Source organism: Eschrichtius robustus, chromosome 5, assembly GCF_028021215.1.
Source record: "Eschrichtius robustus isolate mEscRob2 chromosome 5, mEscRob2.pri, whole genome shotgun sequence".
Lineage (NCBI taxonomy): Eukaryota > Metazoa > Chordata > Mammalia > Artiodactyla > Eschrichtiidae > Eschrichtius > Eschrichtius robustus.
The window spans coordinates 70,155,116-70,180,894 of NC_090828.1; the positions used below are offsets into that span (position 1 = coordinate 70,155,116).

A 25,779-nucleotide genomic window follows, 5' to 3' on the forward strand; every position below is an offset into this window, starting at 1 on the left:
TGTCATCTGACCAATTGGGATGCTAAAATATATCACTGATAAATCAGTAGAAATCCAAACCTAGCATATGTGAGGAACTACAATGAACTGCTTAAAAGGCTAAGTTTTTAGTCAAACCTGCATGGTCTGCAATCCCAGCTTTTCAAGACCTAGAGTTATTGGAACCTCATCTCATCTTCCTTCTTAAAAACCTCTGAAAATTCTTCACTGTCTGAAGAATAATGTCCCTGCTGCTCAGCATGGTCCCCTTCACACTCCTCGAGATTTTCCCACCAGTGTTCCTTTCCAGGCAACCAAACTACTTCTCTAAGCCTCATTAGCTTGTCTATCAAAAAGGAAATAATACTCAGAGCTATTAAGACAAGAGTTAAACAAGGATTTAGCAATGGCAGATCTTTTCATTATATGAGGAATAACAGATGAGAGACGTTTGAGTTATTCATCTTCTTTTAAGTAATAATATGTTTCCTCCTCCCCCAAAGTTCATAAATCTGAAGGAAGTACAACAAGAGCACTCACACTGAAGGATATTTTAAATGGGACATTTTCTTATAAAACATTTTTTCCAAACTGGATTTCAGGTAAGTGAATTATTTCTTTACCTCTTGGGGTTTTTTTAAATGTCTGATTTTTGGTTTTTATTTTTATTGCCAACAATTCTCTATGGTAACATAAGCCATCTTAGTTGAAATGGATAAAATCAGCAATGATTTAGATAAGTCAAGTGGCCAACAAAACATTTTTTCACAGAACTATTTAGACAGGGTTTGCCCAATAGTAATGATGCCAAAACAGTAGTAGCTTTAGCAGAACAGTAAAATCTGAGAATGCATTGTTAGAATAAGCTGATTATATGATATAGCTTTTCAGAATGGGAAATAAGCACCTATTTAGAAGAAGTCATGAGAATTTTACCAAAAGAAAAATTGCATTGTTAATCTAGATAATCTGAGAAATGAACAAATCCTAACTTGAAGACAAATACTTTAAGGTTCATAAAATTGATATTTACATATAGTTTTTCAAAATAGTATGTTGTCAAATGAGTCTAATCAAACAAGTGGTAAGAGCAACTAAATTGTTTATATTATATATAATTTATATCTAAAGTGCCACTAAATAAAATGGAATATTTTCATTTTCTCTTTAGAAAATAAAAGCATATAAAATAGGTTTTAAACTAAGTCGAACACAGCCTAAATGGAATATATATTTTTTTATTGCAGAAGAAACATACAATTTTAAACTGGTTTATTCTCTTTGTAACACAGAGAAAATCCAAATTTACTCCTAAGCACCCTGAACTGGTTAGAATAAGGCTCCTACTAGCAAATATGGCATTTTTGTGTAATGCAGAAAAACAACCCTTTCCTCCCTTCCACCATCAACTTACTATCATATTTTAAATTTGACAAGGCGATATGTACCAGACAGAGAGGAAAAAGAAAGTCAGTATGTGAAATAAGAGAGGTTTCTCTTTGTTATAAATGTATTTCCTGTTAAGGGAGCTCATTTCAAGTTTTGTTTTCCTTCTTGTTTCAAGGACAAGAATATCTTCGTCAATCTACAGATAATAATATAGTATTTTATAATATTGAAACAGGAGAATCATACACTATTTTGAGTAATGCCACCATGGTATGTATCCTCCATCATCTTCCTCCTCAGAAACCTCTGCCCAAAGAACAGAGTCTGAACACTGAGCACCTGATCTGGACCCAACCTGCCTTCTCAGCTCCATCCTCCACCACAGTTATCTTCCCATTCTCTTTTCTAGTCACACTAGATTACTGTCCTTGCCTGCTCAAATCACCTAGCATTTTTCTTCCTCTGTGGAACAGGTATCCTATGAGATAAAATGTACAAACTCAGTTCTTAGAGTCAGGCAAACTGAGGTTCAAATCCTGGCTCTGTCATTTACTAGTTATGGAGCCTTGGGTAAGATTCCACATTATTCCATCCTCACCATGCCTCAGGTTCTTCCTCTGTAAAGTAGGAATAATAATACTTCTTTGGGTTAGTATAAGAATTAAATGAAGTAACATTTGAAAGTGCTTAGGACAGTACCTAATAAAGGCTCAGTGACTGGTCCTATGATATATAGGCACATGTTCTTCTGTCCTCCTGGACTCTCAGACCTCCTACTTTCTCTACCTTCAAGAGCCTGGTAATTGTTTACAGTCAAGCTCAGCTGATATTTCTCCTTCTCTGTGCAACAAACCATCTTATCATTTGCATTCAGTCACTTGCTATTTAACGCTTTTGCAATGCTATATCTCTTTTATAAAATTTTCTGAATTGTAACGTTATTTATTTAGAAGTTTACTATTATAAGCTTCTTGAAATCACAAAGTATATCCTATTTATCACATCCTCATCCCCTAATGTGTAGTAAATTTCTTTGTATACAGTAGGTACTACTTAAACTTTTAAAACATTGCTTTGAATGTTTATGTGGGAGTATATGGATGATACAATATTCTTTTAGAACTACAAATTTATATGGCTCTGTTATTTTTTCTGTATTCTAATCAACTTCTTCATAATTTCAGAAAAGTGTGAATGCTTCAAATTATGGTTTATCACCTGATCGACAATTTGCATATCTAGAAAGTGATTATTCAAAGGTATTGACTATTTAATTGGGTTTATCTGATTGTATCTCCTACTAGCCCACAGATTGGTTTATAAAAGTAAGAGGAAGCAAGGGTCTGTCTTTATCTCTAAATATTCAAGAAATTGATGCAATTCTAGCTGAGCCCCCAAAGCATAGCAGAAACATATACAAATAATTCAGAATTTGACATTCTTGTCTGGTTATCATCAAGTAGTAGAAACTACTTTCATCTTAAGGGAAAAACTTATTTTGGGGGCACTGATATTCATCAGAAAAAAGTTATTTGGTATCATAAATCATTAGTCAATTCTCACATATTTTAACCTTGTTGATATTTATTATTATTGAAAATGGAAAAATCAAGATATACCTTATTTAATTCACTTGCTTTTTAAGGAACCTCTGTACTGTTCTCCATAGTGGCTGTATCAATTTACATTCCCACCAACAGTGCAAGAGGGTTCCCTTTTCTCCACAGTCAGTATATTAATATATTTACATATATATATATATATATATATATATATATATATATATATATATATATATATATATATATATATATATATATAAATTAACCCTGGTAGCCTAGTGTAGGAGAATCCCACATAGCTGGACTATTTAGCCTTACTTAATTTCCCCCTCCTGAATGAAGTTGTGGATGGAAGATAATCACCTTATTTTTTCTACTTATGCTGGTAAAAGGGAAGAAGAATTTACTATCAAATTCAACTTCTAATAGTTACTCTTAGATCAAGAACCTTTTGTTTTAACTGCCATTTTTCATATTCTACTTGAGATGCAAAGCTCCCTTAATACACAGAATGAAAAGTCAAGCTTGCCCCTCCCCCATTGTTCAGACAGCAGATTATTTTCCAACGGACCAGGTCTTGGTCACCTGCAATCTTCAGAAAGATATGTTTCAATCCACTGGAGCTTCTTTGCCAAAAGTTTGAAAGCCCTTTAGGAAACAAAATCCAAAATAATACTTGCTTTATTCACTAACCACAGCACAAATAAACTTAATGAGAAACGAGCAGTTTTTTTCTGGAGGAATTATACGCTATATATCTCTTATTTATTTTTTCAGTCTCTACTATTTTAAAAAACTATGCTCAAAGAAAAGCAAGCATTTTGCAACAAAACTATATGTCGAATAACTTCTCTTCACCCAATTTTAAAGGGTTATTATCATAATAATTACCCAGGTGCAGGGTAATCTTTATGGGACTTGGAAATTATAGTGGTTTTACTTCAATCAAGGTAAAGCATAAAGGGAACATTTTTTAGGGTAGAGTGTGTCAGAGAAAAGCTTTTTATGTTAAGAAATGTCTTTGGATATGCTTTTTATGGAGTGAGGGTTGAATCACTGCTGAGATTAGTTCTGGAATTTGGACGAACAGCACAAAAGTCCCCAGTAAAACTCTCTAAATGAGACTCATTTAGAATTGAAACATGTCTTTCCTAGTGCCTTGTGAAAATAGTCCTTTTATAATTCTGAAGCTTGAATTGAGTGACCTATGATTATACATTATTGACCTGAGCTTTTTAAGAATCATGATTTGTCTTTGCCTCTTCTTCCTGACAGCTTTGGAGATACTCTTACACAGCAACGTATCACATCTACCGTCTTACAAATGGGTAAAACTTCATGTCTTTTTATTAACACTACTTAAGTCTCATATAGAGACTTTTTCACTCCAGACTCTGATTTGAGATTAAGACTGTGTTCTCTTGTTTCTGGTCTTAATTTCTTACTTCTTTACAATATATGTATACCTATACAACTTAAGAAATTCAAAGAAATACTCCTTTGGAATATTCACCTCTTTTTATTTGACTAATATCTTACATTTTTATACACTCTATAGTTTTACTTTTCCTACCTTTGAACACCAAATTATAAATATATAATTTATAAAAGTACACATATTTATAAAAGTACCAAAAATGCATGGGAATGATACACAATGTTGGGGAGAGGGGGCTCCTTCATTGCAAGGAAGCAGAAGGGAGGGAGATGCAGCATTTAATTTAAATTTAATTAATTTTAAACGAATTGTTTTTTAAAATGTAAAATGATAATATCTTTTAAATTTAGATGCTAAATTGTCATCTATTATATTATTTTCTTTATCTTTATGTTTAATTATTTGAAATATTTACAGTTTAAAAGAAAAAAAATTAAATGAATGAGTAGGTAGGCAAAGAGCTGAGGGAGAGAATTCCTGGCAGAAAGAACAACATGTAAAGGCCCAAAGGGAAATGAAAGCACGAAGTGTTTGGGAAACTCAAAGTAGGTCAGTTGAGTTGAAATTGGAGGAGGGCATGCTTACTAGTAGGAGGTGGTGTAAGTTTGGGAAGGAGTTGAGGCCAGAAATCATGGGCCAAATAATAATGAGGAAACCATTAAGAAGAGTTTAGATCTCATTCTGATGACAATAGGGAATCACTGAACGGTTTTAAATGGGAAATGACATGATCAGATTTGCACTTTAGAAAAATCTTTCTGACTAAGTATGGACAATGAATTGGTTAAATTACTCATCTTAATGTGATATCCTATTTGCTGTTATATAAAAGTGAAAATAATTGTATGGCTTGAAGAGGTACTGAAAAATCTTATGGTCTATTTCCCCTTTTGTCTAGTAAGAACACAAAAATTTAAAAAAACTTTATCTTTCTACTTCTTTTAAATGTTCAGAAAAGAATAACCCTGATCTTCTTAAACTGTCAAATTAAGAAATAGGAACTGCTATGTAACGTAGACTCTAAATCCATCTAATGCACTCTGAGTCTTTTTCTCTATATCCACATTGTTACCAAATTCAAGAAGTGTTTATTGAGCACCTACTATGTGAAAAGCATATGTGGGGAGACACAAATGAGCTTGAGGTGCCAACCCTATTCTCAAGAAACATTTAGACTAGTGAAGTGGAAACCTTACTCTTTCAGTAGAATTTCTTAAGGCTTTAATCATTTCTTTGTTTTTCTTTTATTCATTTTGAAATTCTCCACATCCTACCTATGTTGAGGTTCACCAAATTAAACAGCACTCCAAAAGGAGATGACAATACTAATATTTCAATCATGGTTTGTATAAGCTTTATGGCCTAGAATCATTTTAAATATTTAGCTTTTGTACAGTGAATTTAATCAAACCACTATTTTGTTTGTTTTTTTCTTGCACAACTATCTAATTTGCCAGATTGGTTTTTTATCAGGTAAATATACCATAATTTAAGGAGTGAAGAATGACAAATTTGTTGAGATTCAAGGCAAGACTGAATATCACTCATTCCAAGTCTTCTATGTGCCTCCAAAAGGTTTATAAAAAATCTACCATAGAGAAAATGAAGATAATTCTGATTTCAAGCAAGGGAAGGATTACTGAGGGGATGACAGCCTTTGTAAAGCACGCTCCTCCGCTTTCTCTCATACTGTAAAACACAGACAATGGCAGCTGTGGTGACCTGCCTGCCACGAAGAAACTGTGCACTGAGATTTTCAGCTTGGTGCTGTCTGCATGCTTGCATAGATGATTCCTTGGTATATGGAAACCTAAGGCAGTGTTACAATGTCAAAGGTAATGTGGACACTGGTTTGAGAGAGAATTGTAAACCAGGGATGAATGTCTTCTCTTCTGGGACATTCTTTTGCCTGTGCCCTCATATGTTGATCTGTTCCAGACTTCCCAGGGGCCTGGTGCTCATAAACTGCCCTCCAGCAATCAGGATTCCCACTGCAGCACCAATAGTCTCCTTCCTCCGGGGCCATCACTCTTTCTCCTATCAAAGCTGATCTGTCTAGTGCCATTTCCCTCATTGGTCGCTAGGCCTCATACTTCATGACCTAATAAGTTAAATCAAGGTAACGTGCGTTGCAAGTCTTCACAGGTGTCCAAAATTTAGAAGAATGGGAAAAGTAGAAATATCAAGCATATGTTAGGTCCAAGTTGGAGAGATATTTTTTGGAGGGGGGAGACAAGGAGTCTTCCTTCAGGCTCCTCACAGTATACTTTGGAGGCAGGTCTTGTTTTGCATCTCCACAAAAGCATTCTTGATGAAACTATTCATACAGTCTTCAAGAAAATAATAGTCAAAACTTAAGCACGGCATCCTACAACTCTTTAACACTTATAAAAATCTGAACACATTCTTGCCGAAGAACTGTAGAAACTCCACAGTGCAAGTCAGTCGATTGAGTATTTGCAGGGCAACTCTAAGCATCAAAGTGAGATTTTTGGTCAATAATATATTTGAAATTTCCCCATGGGTGGAGTGGAGGACTTTCAAGCTTAAGGCATACTGCCCAGTATATGATCTGTTTTTTCAGTTTAGCTTGAGATCAGATGTTCCTTTCCTTTTCTGATTTCAAGTCAGATCCCTGGGGAGATTGTCAAATGGCATCTTATTTTCAAAAATTTGAAATGCATATGCATTCACAGAGATGGCGGTTGTGAATGAAAATGTGGAAGAGTACATATTAAACTTCAGCACAATTATAGAATTTCAGAGCTGGAAGGCACTTCAGCAACCATCTCAGCCTGGTGTGTACACATTTTACAGTCCTGAGGGTTAAAAGGCTTGAGTTTAATGAGGGGTCTTCCAAGAGCTAGCAATATGATGTTTAAAGAGTCGTATCATTTCTCTAACCTCAAGTTTACTTTCTATAAGATGAGGGGGGTTCCATTAGGTAATTTCTGGAGGTATTCCCACTTTTTCAGTCTATAACCCTTTAATCCACTCACCTCAATATAAAAGGTCAGAAGTTAAATGACCTGTAAGTAACTAGTGAAGAATTCCAACTACTACCCCATGTCCTCTGTCCCATGTTGTCACATTTTTTCCATTAGGTTTGAAGAAGCAGAAACGATGATGCTTTATGTTTATTGTTTGTTTATTTTTTTCTTTTTATACCCGTTATTTGCATTGAACAGCAAAGTGTATTTATTTATTTTCTTTCTTTTCTTCTAGAGAGTTTATAAGAAGAAATGAGCTTCCTCGTCCAATTCAGTATTTATGCTGGTCGCCTGTTGGGAGTAAATTAGTAAATGTTTAAATTATAGAAGTGTTTAATCATTCAAATAAAAGAGGAGCCATTTGATTTTGGCCTTTGTTAAATTTCCATGCCTGAAAGAAAAAAAAAATACATTTATGACTATTTTAAGTGGTTAAAAACGGGAAGAGTTTTGATAAATTGAAACCCATCTGAGAATTCCGTAAAATCTCAAGCTCATGGATAGACTTCTTTAAATATCGCAGTCAAAAACTTTATCCTTATACTCAGCCAGAATGCGTTGTGCCAGAAAGCTCAGGAAAAATATGGTTTTCACAAGTTTCCCAGACTAGCTTCAGACAACATGAAATTTTGTCCAAGCTCTTATTTAAGGACTCTAAATAAAGATTAGATCTGGCTAGCTATTAATATTCAGAGATTTATTTGACTTTCTGTCAATATACACAATTATTTATTTAGGTAATAAAGGCAACGAATATAATAGTAGACTTTATTCTCTATTGAATATATAGACTTTAAAATCATAATTTTTATGTTATGTTAAAAATCATAATGTTAACGTAAGTTCGTTGGGGTTTCTTGACCTATTAAAATGATATCTTAGTTATGAAGCTTTTTGCATCTGGATTATCACTCTTTTTAAAAGTATTAGGTGAATAATTAACACAAATATGCAGGTTTTATTGTATTTCTTATGAAATTTCTCCTTGTTAACTAACTTACCACCACTTCTAGGCATATGTCTATCAAAACAATATCTATCTGAAACAAAGACCAGAAGACCCACCTTTTCAAATAACATATAATGGAAAAGAAAATAAAATATTTAATGGAATCCCAGACTGGGTTTATGAAGGTACGCTGTATTCTTTTTTTATTGCTGCCGTTAGGCTTTTAATTGAAAATAATTGCACACGTTTAGTAACGTTTAGATGAGTGGTATGTTACTGAGATGAATGGTGGCATTTCTGAAAGCTGTTATCAGGTTATGAACAGGACGTGCAAATTCTGAAAGAACAAAATCTTGTCATCTGACTTGTAGAATTTATTTTCATGAGCATTATAAAGTAGTAGTAATAATTTATATTCCAAGAAGTATATGGTCCTTAGATGCTGTGTTAGTACATTTTCTCGGGTTTGTTTTTTTCTTGCAAAATAAACCTTTTTTCCAAAACTAAACAACTGTCTGTATTATTTTGCAGGAAAATATTCTCGGTTCTTGATGCGTTCATGAATTTTGTCCTCTTTCTGGGTCATGTAGTATCTAGGAATTAACTGGACTTTAAAAGGTCTTCTAGTCCTTGCCTTTATTAAAAATGTATATAACTGAATTAACTGGTTTTTTAAAAAATATTCCCAGGAGAGAAAGTCAACTTTCAAATTTATGTCACTCTGTAGTATAAGTACAGTTCTCCTTGTTTTGGCTACTTTAGATGACTGTAAAAATCAGAAGCGGCCCCAAAAGGGAAAATTAATTATTGTTGAGATGTTTACTATTTATTTTAAAAATTACATTTCTGATTAATGTCAATTCCCCAGAAGACTAATTGATGTTTGATATGGGGTATTAAGTTAAACTATTCCTCTAAACCTAGATCATTTATCTTTTGATAGCCAAAGCATGGCATATGTCACATCCACATTAAATAAATTATTTCAGTTAATAAATGGCTATATACAATGTATTTTGAAGTATTTATGATGATTTTAACAGTACACTGTCATAGTAATTAATATGGTAGTGTTTATTTTTCAGAGGAAATGCTTGCTACAAAATATGCTCTCTGGTGGTCTCCTAATGGAAAATTTTTGGCATATGCAGAATTTAATGATACAGAGATACCAGTTATTGCCTATTCCTATTATGGCGATGAACAATATCCTAGAACAATAAATATTCCATACCCAAAGGTATGTGGAATACTTTTAGCAGATGCTTCCACTTCCCTGGTGTCAAAATGAGCAACCAATACCATGAATAGAGGTGGGATCAACAAGTTTGGAGAGCTTCTTATCCTTGTGCATTGTAAGGCAAACATTGTACTGTGCTCTATTATTTATGTGGACATCTGTTGCTTTGGACATCTGGTTGGGCTGGATGAAGTAGTCTTTGCAAAATCCATTGCAGAATCTTTGAAAAACATATGGTCTAGATCATGGAGGAAAAACAAGCTTAACTTAATTTTAATTTTTTTCATATTTCATGCTCCAAATTCGGGTAAAGTTCTGTTTTGCAATTCCCTCTTGAATTCTCATGTAAATTCAAAGTTGAATGAGAAATTAAAATGTTGAATGTGGTGTTCCTGTCGGGTCGAAGTAAGCCTGAGTTATGGTCTTTTCTGGACATACATGGTAGGTTAAGTTTATGAGCCTAGGTCCTTCTTTGAGGGAATTAGACATGGTATAAGCCCTAAGTTTCTCATATAAATATACTAGAATCCTTAGCTTACATACTTCACATGCAGTCCCATGTCTCAAGAGAGTCAACCTGTATGCAAAAGAAGAATGGCCAGGTCATGGTGGAGAAACGTCGTATCCTAATTTAATTTAGACAGGAAATCTGAAAGGGCATCAAATCATAAATTCTCCTCTTGCACAAGGAGTGGAAGTGATTTTAGAATTTAGCTCTTTGTTCTTAAGTCACTATTGTTTTCCCTTGCCAAGGGGAACACTGTCATAGATGGAGCCAATGGGTCCCTATATGTGACAAAGACGGGATGGATATGCATACACACAAGTGGATTCCAAAGCAAGTCAAAGTGGCCATAGCGAGAGAAATAGAAATTCCAGATAGTCTAAAATTTATGTTAAAAGTCTTTTGAGAAAAGGCAATGGGTAGGAGATGAGTGCTTAGGTAACAGACCCCTCAGGGGTTGTATATAAAGTCTGAAAGCTGAGATGTTTGGAAGTGAGAGGTATGATACTTGGAACCCAAAAGATGTAAAAGAACTTGGATCTTTAGAAGGTTGTAGGGTGCAGGAAGAGATGAAGAAATCCAGAACTGAGTAGTAACTCACACTGACAGAGAAGTCAGGACCCAAATTCTCATGTTTCTTTGAAGGCTGAAGTTGCTGAAACATCTGACACTGAACTGAGAAGTGAGACAACTCGAAAGAAGCAGAAAGCCCCACCTAAACCTCAGAGTGAAACAGGAAGGTGTGAGGAGAGCCTGGACAATTTCTTAGATAAAGCCAAACAGCATGGAGCCATTTATGGCTATATATCTAAATTCTGTGGATTTAAATTGTTTGACAGTTATAAGATTCTCTTTTTCTGTGGTAAAATAACAGAACTCTAAGAAGATGTCTGGGCATGAACTATACTGTCATGTAAATCTAGGGCATATACTAGCACGTAAAGCACAAAGCAAGAACAGCGTAAATCCCATGACACTTTATTTTGAGGTGGAATTTTCCTAATTTGGGAGTATTGATAGCAGTAATAATGTAACCAGCTAGGAGACTGTCTGGTAATTGTCCTAGACCAAATTACAGGGTAAAAGCAAAAGGTATCTTTCATTATCTATTCTTTCCCCTCCCTTCCCAAAATCAATCCCCCTCAGCACTCCCCTTGGCATATGAAGAAATATTATTATAATTATCCTAATAACAATAATAATGGGAAATATCTGTCTTAAAAGTCAGAAAAGAGAATATCACTTACGGAACTGCATTTTTATAGCCCAAATGTTGTTCCCTATGAATCAAAGCTCCCTCACTGATCACTTAGACTATGTGTTTTCACTCTGGTTGCACAATATTTGTAATTGCACTGCAGTGAAATTCGTGGTCATGTTCTAATTAGAATGTTTTCAACAATAATATACCTAACATTGTTAGCTTATAAAAATATACCTAAATTCCTAAACTGTCTTTAAAATGTTGGTGATAATTAGAATTTTATGAGCTTATATATCTCCATTTTCTTCACAGGCTGGAGCTAAGAACCCCATTGTTCGGATCTTTATTGTTGATGGCACTTATCCTGAGCATGTAGGTCCCAGAGAAGTGCCAATTCCAGCAATGATAGCCTCAAGGTATATTAATCTCCGTTGCTTCCCACTTCTCAAACTGAATTTTAACACTGAAATTCCTGCATCAAGGTTTACATTTCTTTTCTAATGAGTTTATGATGTATATGCTACAGCAAAAATAAATACATACATAAAATTAGCATGCCCAGCTAAATATATAACAAAAACTGAAATTCACAAATAAGTTTCTTAAATTGATTTGAAAATATTAGCCCTTTTCACACGTGTAAAGATGACCATGGTGGTCAGTCTAAGTGCTACTTCTGGATGTGTGAGTGTAAGCTAGAGACAAACAGAGAGGTAGTAAAATTCATATATACCCCCACCCTGGCTTCTTTCAATTCTGACCTACTTTCTCCCAGGGTTTGTAGATCATGCTTATCACACGTGTATGACGAACAGGAGAAGACACGCCAACCCTCTCCAACTATTAGCGTTTTTCACTAGGATGCAGTCTATTCGAAACGGTCTGGTTGTAGAATTATCTGTTTTGGGATTAACTGCAGGCAGACGGGGACAGAAGCATTCTCACTTCCCCAGCATGGTGCCCTATGTACATCTTGTCTGATTAGTCCTGGTCATTCAGGTTGAAGTGGGTAAAGGGGAGGGGTCCCCAAGCCCTGCCTGGTGGTCCTCCTTACCCCTTCCCACACCCTATCAGGCCAAGGCTTGACTCCTCTCCTCCTGCCTCGGGAAGGAAAGTCAGCCGGGGCCAGATGATTGATCACTAATAGGAAAAAAACTTCATCAGAGGCCTCTGCTGGGCTTTGCCAAGATGAATCCACTCTCAGATAATCAAAAATGGCTTTAATTTTTTAAATTATCCATTATTCCCCACCCTAATCTAGTTGATGAAAACGTGACTGAATACATCTGGTTTTTTAATGTGTCATTCTCCTTAGGATGCAAGCAGAATGATAGGAAGAGCATCATGTAAGGAGTCATGAGGCTTGTTTAAGCATCTGTAAAATACTAACAATACAATAGCAATAGCTAACTTTTTTTTTTTTTTTTAGTACATTTATTTTTATTTATTTATTTATTTTTGGCTGTGTTGGGTCTTCGTTTCTGTGCGAGGGCTTTCTCCAGTTGTGGCAAGCGGGGGCCACTCTTCATCGCGGTGCGCGGGCCTCTCTCTATCGCGGCCTCTCTTGTCGCGGAGCACAGGCTCCAGACGCACAGGCTCAGTAGTTGTGGCTCCCGGGCCTAGTTGCTCCGCGGCATGTGGGATCTTCCCAGACCAGGGCTCGAACCCGTGTCCCCTGCATTGGCAGGCAGATTCTCAACCACTGCGCCACCAGGGAAGCCCGCTAACATTTTTTTGAGCACTCACTATGTAGTGAGCATAGTTTGTAAGCGCTTTAAGCGTTCTCAGTAGATCTTTACAGAAAGCTTTAAAATTGGTACGATTATTATTCCCATTTTATATAGAAACAGAGGCATGGATATGTTAAGTAATTAGCCTAAGGTAGTATAAATAGTAGGAGATAAAGCCAGAATCTGAGCCAGAGACCCCTTCTAGCTCTGTGATTCCTTTTATATTAATGTCCAACATTCTGTGGTTCATTTACATTGTTGTTCTCTTAACTACAAGTTCACCCTCAGAGCCAAGTAACCATTGCTGCCTTTCATTGACATCCACTTTGTGCCAAGCACTGTTTGAGTTACTTTGCATACATCATCTCCATTTTATTAACCCGAATTTCAACCCCTGACCATGGCCACAGCTAAAACTCGGCTTCCAACACAAGCCTGCCTATCTTTTACCCACATAGCTCTCTTTCAACTAGTTAAGAAGTGAAAAGTTGAGTTTAGCTATGGGAAAATAGCCAGTTTAATGCTTTTTCTCCTCTAGATTGACCAGTAGCTTTGGCCTTCTGTCTTACATTTTTTCCTGAGATATAAAAATCCCACCTGGGAGAAAACTCAAGTGTAAAATAATTCTATTAGATGAATGAACTCTCTTATAGATATTCTTTAAAAGTCAGCAGGTATATTTAAACTTTCTCTGCAGAGAAAGGAATGTTTTGCCTTCCTTATCTATGGAATAAATATTTCAGAGTAATAAAATACATCCTTTAGAATGCACAAATTAAGAAATTATTTGAATGTGATATTGATTTATGGTTGTGACTGTCTGTTTTGATTTGTTTGCAGTGATTATTATTTCAGTTGGCTTACATGGGTTACTGACGAGCGAATATGTTTGCAGTGGCTGAAAAGAATCCAGAATGTTTCAGTCTTATCTATATGTGATTTCAGGGAAGACTGGAAGACATGGAGCTGTCCAAAGGTAAGTTGTATTAAAACCACAGAGGTGTGTTTCTGAAGATGAAAGTACAAGAGTGGTGACTTATTCATAGCTAACATTTTAAATTATAAAGCAGAATTATTGCATTCAACTCCCGATTGCAAAAAAACACTCTCTTTTAAAAGGTTCATTATTTTTATTAAATAAATAAGATACCTTTTGTTTTCTTGAAAGACTTTAGCATTGAAACTGAATAGAGAAAAAGACTAAATGAAACAGTGTAATACTGGGAAAATCAGGTATCTGGTTTTGAATTAGTATAGAAATCCATCCTTTTAAGATTTTAAGATTGGCAGTCAAAAAAGGCAAAATAATGAAGATGAAAAGATAAGATGGGTCCATTAAGGAAATAGATGTGTCCTATTCAAAAGAATTAGAGAAAAAATGCAAATGGTAACATGTTCTATTCAATGTCAAAACTGAAAAATAAAAACTCCAAAGTAAACAAATATGATCAAAGGAAAGCCAAATACTCCCATTTGAAAATCAAAAGTAGATAACTAAGAATGACATGAAACAGATCAAATTATCTTGCTATCTGTTATCTTAGAAGAGTGCTCAAATACTGTGCTAATTTTAGGGAGAAAAAACTTAAAAACTAGGCACAGATTTATTGTTGAGTTTTAATTGTTTTTATTGCTCAAATCTAAACATAATCTGTTGAATTAATGAGTCAGAAAACTACTTCACCAATCGAAAAGCTTCAAAATAAGCCTGTTCATAAGTACTCATATTAGAGACTAAGAAACACAAAATGTTTTCTTTAAATAGGAAATTTTATGGGTACGTTTCATGAGACATCTAATTATGAAGAAATGTTTCATTAAACCAAATATAGAATAAACCTATTTTATAAAGGAAGAAAAAAAGCACAAAGCAATCAAAGTAAAACACTAAATTCCATCTAGAAATTAGGACATTATGTTTTGCAAGAAAAAAGTCATATGAATCTGTTTGGAAGTATATCAGGACTATAATAGTCAACATTACTCAGGCTAAAAATATTTTTAAATCACTACTGTGTCTATAAGAAGCTTGACTAATTTTGATGGAATATGCTAGAGCTGATTTTTATCTTATTTATAGTTTGATATACAAAGCAGAAAGATTTTTTGGCTTTAATGCAGTATCATAGGCAAAAAAAAAAAAAAAAGAATAAACTTGATTGTTCTAGTTAATTAAAAGCCATTGGTCTTATTAGTCAGCTTTGGGTGAATATATCTTTAACGTTTTCATTGAATCTAGATACTAGGAATTATTGCTTTAATTTTGCTAGTTTAAAACTATAAGATTGGTCATTTAGATACAATTTTTAGCTCTTAAAACTAGGCATTTAAAACTGTGATTGCTTTGGAATTTGAAATTCTAATTTATCAAGTCTGAGACAACTTAATCCAAACTGACAGAACATATAAGATGCTCATTCAATGAGATGTGGAATTCCCTGGAATATAAGCTTTAGTTTTATGGCCAAAATCAGTGATTAAGTTTAGAATACCAGGTTTGAATAACCTTAGAATTTCAAAACAACCTCTGTTTCAAAATAGTCTGGTAAGTTCCTGGAACATATTTTCAGATTTAAGAAAAACAGGGTTGAATTTTCCAGTAACCATACTCATGACCGGGGTGTGTGTGTGTGTGTTTTGTTTTGAAAACAAATAACATTTAAGGTTAAGTGACTTGGCAACACTTTATTCATGTTGGGAGTCATACCCAAAACAAAGAGGCAAAGGAAACTGGCAATAATTGCTTAATATAACTAGATTAATAAGATTTATTAAGAAATTTGTAGTTTGGGGGAGAAACATCATAGTATTCTTTCTTCTCTGAAAAGGGAATTAAAATTAATTTTATCTTAATAGCTAGAAATAATGAATCAAAAAAGTTTTACTTTATTAAGTCTTGTCTTAACTTGTTCTCTCTGAGACACTGGCCTATCCTTGTAAGAGAAAATCCAAACTGTGTTTTTAAAATTTATTATTCCCTTGCTTTTTTTGACAGTACTCTCTCGTGGTTCTCTTTCTACTTTACTGACTGTTCTTTTCCTTTCCAGCTCTTCCTCTTCTGACTTCTCTAGAAATCTTATTATTTTCCAAGTTAATGTATTTGCAAGATAGGCTAACTGCTATAACAATAACAACAAAACCCCTCCAAAAATTCAGTGGGTTAATACAATAGAAATTTTTTGCACATTCATGTAACCATCTAATAGTGAGTCCAGGTAAGTGGGGAATGGTGAGGGTATGGGATGGGGTGCCCTGCTTCACGGAGTCATTCAGGAACACAGGTTGATGACATTTCTGCTATCTTCATCTAGTGGCTTCTAAGGGTATTCAAGGTTATTCAAACCTGGTCATCAACATCCCGCGGGGTGGGGGTGGGGGCGGGAGAGGGCGGATGGAAAAAGAATGGAGGATCATGTATGAGAGGGTTTTATAGATTAAGTGTAGAAACAGCATGAGTCACTTCTGCTCACATACCCCGGGTTAGAACTTATCACATGACCACATCCAACTGGAAGGGGGCCTGGAAAATGTAGCCTACCTGAAGTCCTAGCAAAAACAGGAAATGGTTGCTAATTATCCTACAGTCTCTGTCACAACTCCCTATTATTCTCCTAGGTGATTTTTATCTAATACTAGAGGTTTTCAATTACCACTTGCCCTACAAATTCATTCTAAGGATTTGAACTTTTATGTATCTCTGGCTACATCTTCTCTGCTCCACCCTCACTGCCGCTACCTAGATTTGGGTCTTCAGCATCCTTTTTCCAACATTACAGTAGCCTTCTAATGGATCTTTGTGCTTCCCTCTATCTTACCCACTTAATCCATTCTCTGTATCATGTTCCCAATTATATTTTTCAAATTGTGATTCTGAAGTCTTTCAAAGGATTTACCTACAGGAGAAATCCACGTTTCCTAGGGTGGAATACAATTTTCTCTACAATCTTGCTGATCCCTCTACATTCTCTCATCTTCTCTTTCCCACAGTCACCCTCCATTCAGCCATACTGAGCCACCTGTGGTTTTGTAAGCTGGCCTTGTCTCTATGCTTTTCGTTCTATCTAGAATGTTTTTCCTCTAATTGTCTAGAAAAGTCTATTCATTTTTTTAGGCTTATTAAATATTTGTTCAATGAATGATTGATTGTACTATGCTAAAATATATACCAAAATAAGATTCAGTGCAAATTTTAAGATTTCTAGCTGCTTCATAAGATTGAGAAAAGAAAAAAATTAACCTAAACTCCACTGTGAAATGCCTTTTTACCTACATGACACCAAGTGTTTGGCTTGTGCTAGGCCTCCATAGATATTGTCATAATTCCAGTCACTGCCTTATGGAAAATTTAACCAGAATTATGAATGGTTTGAAATAAGATACAGCCCTTAGATCATCCTTGTGTATGCAATGGTGTTGTTGTATTAGATTTTGAATATAGTCATCTTAAACTCAAGTGTGAAGTTAGTTGACTAGCAATAATATACTCCAACCAGGCAGCTTAACTTGTTCAAATGTCCAGATTATATTTAGGGAAAACTCCTCCTAACACTATGATTTATTTGATCTTTTTTTTCTTTTAGACCCAGGAACATATAGAAGAAAGCAGAACTGGATGGGATGGTGGAGTATGATTGCTATCTTTTCCTTATCTTTTAATGAAATTCTCAGCTATCAAAGGAGTATTTGAAATGTATCCAAACTGGCACTACTTGCTTTTATAGAAAAATATCAAGGTAAAAAACACAAAGGTAGTGATCCCTTCAGCAATTTTGTGCCAGACAATTTTTAATGTGTATATATTTAGAATTCTATTCAAATCAACAAATCTAACAAATCATATACCTCATGTTCCAAACTTAACTTTTTCAATCAACTCTCTGGTAACCATAATTAATATTACCTCTTTAAAAATACAATAAAGATCATTTTTCAAAAGAGAACACAATCCCTGATTTGCTTAAAATAATCTGAATAATTATTAGCCATTTGAATCCAAGGAAAATAATTACATTGGGTATCCTTGGTTTAGAGACAACCTACCGCTTATTAAATTTTATATAAATTAAAATGATTAGATGTATTTCATATATATGCATATTCATTCTAGTTTTTAAGTAAAGTGGTATCCAATTGGAAAGTGTGCGTTCTGTTATGGTTTGTGATCACATATATCTGGACTTTTTTGCATAGTTTTATTCAGTGATTTATAAGGATTTTTTGTGTAGAAATAAATCATGTTTTAGGAAAATATCACTTGTATCTTATATCCTATATGAAGAATACAAAATAGGACAGATAATAAGTGAATGCTGTGTGGATACTCCATTTACCACACACATGTGGTTGAATTCAACTAGCATTTGGGTGGGATAAAAAGGCTACTTCTTCTGAGATTTGGACACATACATAGAAAAAAGAAATTCTTAAGAACTAGTTTAACACATTAACCCAAGACAAGGGATGATAAAGAATTCAGAAGTCAATTCTAAGATGATGTCTTGTAAAACTTTAAATTAAGATGGGATGTGAAGTGAAGTAAAAATCTTCAGATAGTAAAAATTCTTTTCCGCATACTTTCCTGGAGTCAGCAATTTTAGCTTACATATATCTACTTTCTGTCTTCAGTTAAAGATACTTCAGTTTTATTCATTAACTAGAGAATAGTTATTACTTTATTAATTGTATAAGTAAATGTACATTGCATTCTAAAATAACAAGGTAACAAGGATAAGTGTGTAATTCAGAAAAAAAGGAAGATCCTATTTTATTTTATTTTTAATATTTATTTATTTATTTGGCTGCACTGGGACTTAGTTGTGGCACACAGGATCTTTTTCACTGCAGTATGCGGGCTCTTAGTTGCAGCATGCAACCTGGGCCCCCTGCACTGAGAGCACAGAGTCTTAACCACTGGACCACCAGGGAAGTCCTGAAAATCCTATTTAATTCACTCTTCGACGCTGTACTAAATAACACAGGAAAAATGAGAAGTAGTCAGTGAAAGAACAGGATTTTCTAATTTGTTTGGATTCTTGGTCAATCAGAAGCTCACCTTCCAGAAAGATAATTCCTAGATCAGCATTTGAAAACTTGAAGAAAGGGAAAAAATTAATTTACGAGTTTACTGCCATTATAGAGATTTCCTGTAAAGAATGAGGGAAGAAAGAATACTTGAATATGTCCTTTATCTGTGTTCTCCATGAAGATAGTATAACTAGAGATTCCATAAAGTAACATGAATGATGTGATTTTACAAATAGATAAACAATGATACCAACAACCTTATCAAAGACATGATCTAAGAATCCATACACATTTATTCTGAAAATAGTGCCACCATTCAAAGCACACTGAAATATTTTACAATGCACCTTTTGAAATCTCCTATGTATAAGCATCTCGAGGAAAACAATTGTATCTTATCAATTTTTATAGTTTGTATAGCACCAGCCTTGCAATCTCAGCAAACAATAGCTGGATGAATGGGTGAATTAATTAATTAATTGCCTTCTAAAGCTTTAGAATATTGTTTTAAATACCCTCAGTGGAAGCACATATGTGTCCTTTGAGGGAAGACGATGTCTCCACATTAAATCAAAAGTCATGCCAAAATAAATCTAGTGAATAAGTGAAATATGTATCTGCAACATATGATTTTGCACTAGATCATTTTAATACCTGTAGCTTTAGAATTCTATTGGGAAAATTATTTTTCTTGTGTACTAATCTCAATCTCTTCAAATGTATCCAATAGTCAGTAAACTTTCTGAATATCAGAAGAGGAATTGTCAAATTTTTTTGAAATGGTAGCTTTCAAGAGTAAGTTCACACTTCCCCAAGGCAACTGCTTTCAAGAGGTCAGTCATTAGATTTTATAAGTTCTGACACATCTTTTGAACTCATGACTTTATTTAGTCATAACTCATGTGTGGTAATATGCTGCATAGCTTCCTTTGACCTATAATGAAACCAGTGGTTTAATAAAATTGCCCAGAAATAACCTAGAAATGTTTGTCTTTCAGACATTTGTTCAAATAATATTTATGAAGGTTTTGGATAAGGTGTACAGGCTAGTCATATTAATATAAATTTAAAGAGCAATTTTAGAGGAGTTGTTCCTTTAGTATTTATCAAAGAGATTTAAACTGAAAAAGACCTTTGGAGATCACCTATGAATTAGAAATGTGAGATTAAATGACTTGCTAAAAGTAGTTGACATGTTAGTTTCAGGCACGGAACTAGCAAATAGTTTCTTGAGAACTTTACTTGTCACTTTCCTTTCCTCCTGCATGAGATATTGTGTCTTAATTTGGGGGAAGTACCCCAACTTCTTCTTTGGCATTTGATTAGAAAAATAACAACAACAAATTCACTTTGAATATGTATATATTTTTTAACCCTGTGGAGAACAGACAAAAAGGAAGATTTAATCAAAGAATCTAATATTTAATTACTAAAATGTGAAGAACAAACACTGAAAACATAATGCTTGGATTGCAAAGCCACATTTAAATTATTTTAAAGTAATTAAGCAACACGCCACACTTCCTTTAGGCGGCTGGCAAAATCCTTTGGCTCGGAAAAATGGATGTTCTACTTGATGCTTGAAAGTCCGTGCTTTTGACTGCATGTGGACTCAGTTTAGGCACCAGCCTTAGATAAGTAGTTCCTCAGGTTATTTACCAACTGTGGCAAGAAATTAACTGGTGGTAAATAACCTTACCTTCCAAGAAAAATGTTTTAAGTGGCTTTGCACGTAGAGGTGAGGAATTTATCAGCACATCTAAACATGATAAAGGGACCTGTGAAGAGGCCTTGTTAAAACTGAGGCCCACCTAGTGACATGGGCTTATCTAGGGCCCAGGCGTGACCTGCCTCGAGAGGGACTTAACTCAGGATGCATTATGGACCTCACTCTGGCAAGGTGAAGGCGGAAATATTTCACACTCTCTTTACCTCACCCAAGTTACCTGCTCATCTAAAGCAGCTGTCTTGGATGTCTGCAATAAAAGGGGAGAAGATAACAGTCTTTGCCTAGCAAAAATATTCTTCCTGTTTGCCCAATTCTAATATCTTAAAACATAATACTCTGCCCTCTTGTTTTTTATTTTCAATGAAAATGAAGTTTTCAGTTTTAATCTAGAAGTAAATCTTTTTTTTAGAGTTCCCTAACTGCAGATGTAAAGAGAGTATTTTTTTACTAGGGCACCTTATAATATTTTGTGACCCCAGTTCCACTGTAGTGGTTAAGACAATGGAGAGCCAGCTTTTGTCTTTCATCTTGGGGGGGGAGAGGGAGACACTGTAAAGTGGTTACTAGTAAGTAATCATTTGGCTAAGAGGGTAAAGCCTCATTCTAAAATGAAACAGTGATTTGTCAGACCTATGCTAATGAAATTCCATTGGCAAAATTGCAAATCAGAATTTCCTATTCCAGGGCCTCTTGGCTCTCAATTTCACTGAGTCTCAATACACAAAATCCTACCAGGGCTGGTCTTATTATTAATGAAACTAATAAAGGAATCACGTACGGAGACAGCAGTTTCTCATTATTCCATTTTACATTTTGTTAAAAACATCAATTCTATGCCAAATAGATAAGACTTAAGACACTATATTAGTTCCCTAGAGTTGCTGTAACAAATTACCACAGATTTGGCTTAAAACAACAAAAATTCATCATTCTGGAGGCTAGAAGTCCAAAGTCAAGGGGTTAGCAGGGCCATACTTTGAAGTCTCCAGGGAAGAATCCTTCCTCACCTCTTTCAGCTTCTGGTGGCCCCTGGCAATCCTTGGACTTCCTTGGCTAGAGCTCCACCAGCTCCAATCCCTGCTTCCGTCTTCATATGACTTTCTTCCCTGGGTCTCTCTGAGTCCACATCTCTTCTTATGAGGACACGAGTCATTGGATATAGGGCCCACTCTAATCCACTATGATTGCATCTCAGTTCTTACCTTGATTACATCTGCAAAGACCCTATTTTCAAATACGGTCATTGTCTTTGTCCATTTGAGCTGCTATAACAACGTACCGTAGACTGAGTGGCTTATAAACAACAGAAAATTATTTCTCACATATCTGGAGGCTGGAAGTCTGAGATGAGTACGCCAGCAGGGTCAGGTTCTGGTGAGAGCTCTCTTCTGGGTTGCAAACCGTCAACTTCTTGTTGTATCCTCAATGGCGGAGAGCAGAGCGGAGGCAGCACTCTCTCTGGTGATTCTTGTAAGGGTACTAATCCCATTCGTGAGGGTTCTACCTTATGACTTCATCTAATCCTAATTACCTCCCAAAGGCCCCACCTCCTAATACCAAATGCTATCCTACTGGGGGGTTGGGTTTCAACACATGAATTTTGGGGGCACACAAACATTCAGTCCACAACAGTTATCTTCTGAGGTTGGGTTGAAAAGAATTTAGGGGAACACTATTTAGACCCCACCGACACCACATCAAATAAGTTGCATTTTACTAACATGAAATTCTAATCATGACTTTTATCAAAAAGCATCAAGTATCAAATCACAGGTAGGACCATCATTAAAGAGGCCTACAGCTACTTCCTTTGCTTTCTTTTTGCTCAAAAGTGGGTCCCAGCAAGATGGTATCAGCAAAATAGGTGTTTGTAGCTAAAAGATACCAGTAGTCTTTTGGTTGTTGTTGCTTGGGCAGTTTTAAAGAATCTGAAAGTCTTGGTTTGCTGTCATGCGGAAGCACTCCAGCTAAGAGAGCTGGTTTGGGATAACTTGTAGGAATATCTACTCTGCTCTGCTCCGTGTGATGTGGAATAGCTCTTTCCTCATGGGACACTTTCATCACATTACCATCCTTCCCCAACCCAATGACCGGGAAAAAAGGAAACCAACAGATGTAAAATGAGTCTCTTTTTTTAAGGGAGAAATTACTAGCTAAAATTTGGTGTGAGGACATTTGCAGGACTTTAGTTATCTGTACCTTTCAGGATGCTGAGGTGTGGCTTGCTCTGTTCAGGTCACACTAGACCTGTGGCAGGGACTCCTTAGGTCATCCGAAATTCCCAGCAGGCGGAGAGCATGGGCCCTGGGAAGAGGTCAGAGATGAGCAATGAGGTCTGCTCTGCTCCCTGAGTTCAAGGAGTAATCCTCCTGTTGGCTTGTCGTGCGTTACATTTTTCTCTCAAGTCCAGAAGTCTCTTCTTGCCATTAAAAACTGTGGCTAGCAGGTCATGATATTTTAATCTTTAAAATGTCTTTATTGTAGCATTAGCATTAGGTGCTTGACATCAGACAAATCAAGAGTTAAAAGAGCTTCAGAAGGGTCACTTTGGTCAAAAGCCACATTTTGAAGATTGACTTGGTTAAACATCAACATTCATTAGTGATTCGTTTAACTCTATTTCAAATCACATAATCTCAGAACATAGAAATTCAATCAAACTAAACAATATAAGCCCACGGGTATGTAGTAGCAATTAAGTAGTAGTTGGAATATGTAAGTGCTTGTTAGAAGCACCAGAAAAGCTGTCCATCTGAAAGAATGGAATTTCAGGTGTGAGTGACGGAAGGAGAGGAGGCAAGGCATTCTGGTCCCGATAATTATAACCACACATGGCTTTAAAGAATCTATAGTTTGGTTTGTCTTCTGAACATAACCTCTGTTCATTTCTTTCAGTTCTTTGTTTCAACACCAGCTTTCAGCTATGATGCCATTTCATACTACAAAATATTTAGCGACAAGAATGGCTACAAACATATTCACTATATCAAAGACACTGTGGTATGTTCCTTCCAAGATTTATCTCCTCAAAGATCATTCACTTGAGGTTGCTCAAATAACGCTCAGCTTCACACAACATAATGTTTGTCTTTTTATAGGAAAATGCTATTCAAATTACAAGTGGCAAGTGGGAGGCCATAAATATATTCAGAGTAACACAGGATTCACTGTAAGTATTGCATGAAGCTTGATGCACCATTCAGGTTTTAATTGGCACTGATGGACATACAAAGGATACGGCACCAGTTCTTTCAGTTAAGAGCATTTTTGTTACTTATTCTATAGTTTAGTTCAGACAACTGTGGTTTCATTAAGATTGCACATTCTTTAATAACTAGTCAACATGATTTCCTTTTGGAAAGAAGATTTAGTAGGTGGTTATTTCTCTTCTGGTACTTGGTATATAATTACATTAAAGGTATAAAAATTTTAAAATAGTAACTGGTTCTAAAGATAGATTTCCCCCCAGCACTTGAAGCAATAAGCAAGATTCAGAAGTCCATGATGACAGCCCCTTGATATAGAAATGTTCTTGTAGTGATTCACTGTTATATAAGTTTAAGATTATTATCTATAACAGCTATTATTTATTGAGTGATTGTTGTGTACAATGTACTGTAAAGTAGAAATGATGATCCCAGTTTTACAGATGAGAAAACTGATACTTGGAAATTTAATTAACTTGGCCAAAGCTACATAGTGGCAGAACTAGGATTTAAACCTAAAACACATTAAATCTAAGGTTCTTATTATTAACCTCAACATGGGGCTTCTTCCTTCCAGGTCTTTCCTTTTCAGTCCATCCTGCGTACTGTCTAAATAAATCTTCTTAAAATCAGCATTTATGATCAAACATCTCTAATCAAGAATGTGCAGTTCCTTTCCCTTATTTTTAATAAAGTCTAAATCCAGGGTACTCTCTTGTAACCTGCGTGCCATTAGCTGGAATTCTAAGAGCAAAAGAGGGGGATCATTAGTCCAGCCTCACTGGATGAAAACTCTTTAGAAACCTATTGCTAATCCATGGAATTCTTTGAACTGTCGGCAAAGGAGTTTGGACATTACATGGGGGAGCCATTAAAACCGCCCGTGTAAGAGGAGTGACAAGATAAAAACAAATGGGACAGTTCAGAAATAATATGTTTAGGAGGTAGGGGAAAACTGAAAGCAGGAAGACCCAGGTATGGTCATAATCTAGGCCTGAGGTGACAGAGGACTGAACTAGAAAAGTGGCCATGAAATGTGGACTCCAAGGGAAAACTATGCCTCCTTTTTTTGCATCTTTGGAACTTGGCATATAGTGCCTGGCACACTACTGTCAAATGAATGAAAGGAAGAGTAGACAGACAGTGAAGAGAGAGGCTGAACAGCACTGGTGGGTCAGTGGCTGTGAGGGAAAAGGAAAAGGAAAAAGGGAAAGTAGACTCTGTTCTAAGTGTTAGAGATAAAGACAACTGTGGAAACTTTGACATGACAAGAAAACTTCAGGAGGCTGTTTGGAAAAGCTACTGAATAGTTTATTCACAGGTAGTTTGAGGTAATGTGGGAAAGGCAAGTATAAGTGTTGTTTGGAGTCCTGTGAAGTCAGTAAAGACATTTAGAAGAATGCTGGTTTAAAAGGTAAAATTAATACTAGGAGTGGGGTGTATTCTGTTGTTTTTTCCTTTTACTGGGAATTACAAGGTTTTTTTTTTTTTTTTTTTTTTTAAACATCTTTATTGGAGTATAATTGCTTTACAATGGTGTGTTAGTTTCTGCTTTATAACAAAGTGAATCAGTTATACGTATACATATGTTCCCATATCTCTTCCCTCTTGCATCTCCCTCCCTCCCACCCTCCCTATCCCACCCCTCTAGGTGGTCACAAAGCACCGAGCTGATCTCCCTGTGCTATGCGGCTGCTTCCCACTAGCTATCTATTTTACATTTGGTAGTGTATATATGTCCATGCCACTCTCTCACCCTGTCACATCTCACCCCTCCCCCTCCCCATATCCTCAAGTCCATTCTCTAGTAGGTCTGTGTCTTTATTCCCGTCTT

General features: G+C 35.6%; 1 protein-coding gene across 3 annotated transcripts in view; it reads left to right on the forward strand.

Moving 5' to 3' along the window:
• Window positions 1-25,779, forward strand: part of FAP (fibroblast activation protein alpha) — a 72,524-nt gene that overhangs the window by 17,000 nt on the left and 29,745 nt on the right. For all 3 annotated transcript variants that reach the window (XM_068544997.1, XM_068544999.1, XM_068544998.1), the window contains 12 exons: window positions 483-581; window positions 1,544-1,638; window positions 2,553-2,627; window positions 4,206-4,258; window positions 7,594-7,666; window positions 8,372-8,492; window positions 9,393-9,547; window positions 11,569-11,672; window positions 13,827-13,962; window positions 17,567-17,611; window positions 23,635-23,739; window positions 23,838-23,908. In XM_068544997.1, the coding sequence (XP_068401098.1) occupies window positions 483-581; window positions 1,544-1,638; window positions 2,553-2,627; window positions 4,206-4,258; window positions 7,594-7,666; window positions 8,372-8,492; window positions 9,393-9,547; window positions 11,569-11,672; window positions 13,827-13,962; window positions 17,567-17,611; window positions 23,635-23,739; window positions 23,838-23,908 (1,132 nt within the window). The remainder of the gene's footprint in view (window positions 1-482; window positions 582-1,543; window positions 1,639-2,552; window positions 2,628-4,205; window positions 4,259-7,593; window positions 7,667-8,371; window positions 8,493-9,392; window positions 9,548-11,568; window positions 11,673-13,826; window positions 13,963-17,566; window positions 17,612-23,634; window positions 23,740-23,837; window positions 23,909-25,779) is intronic.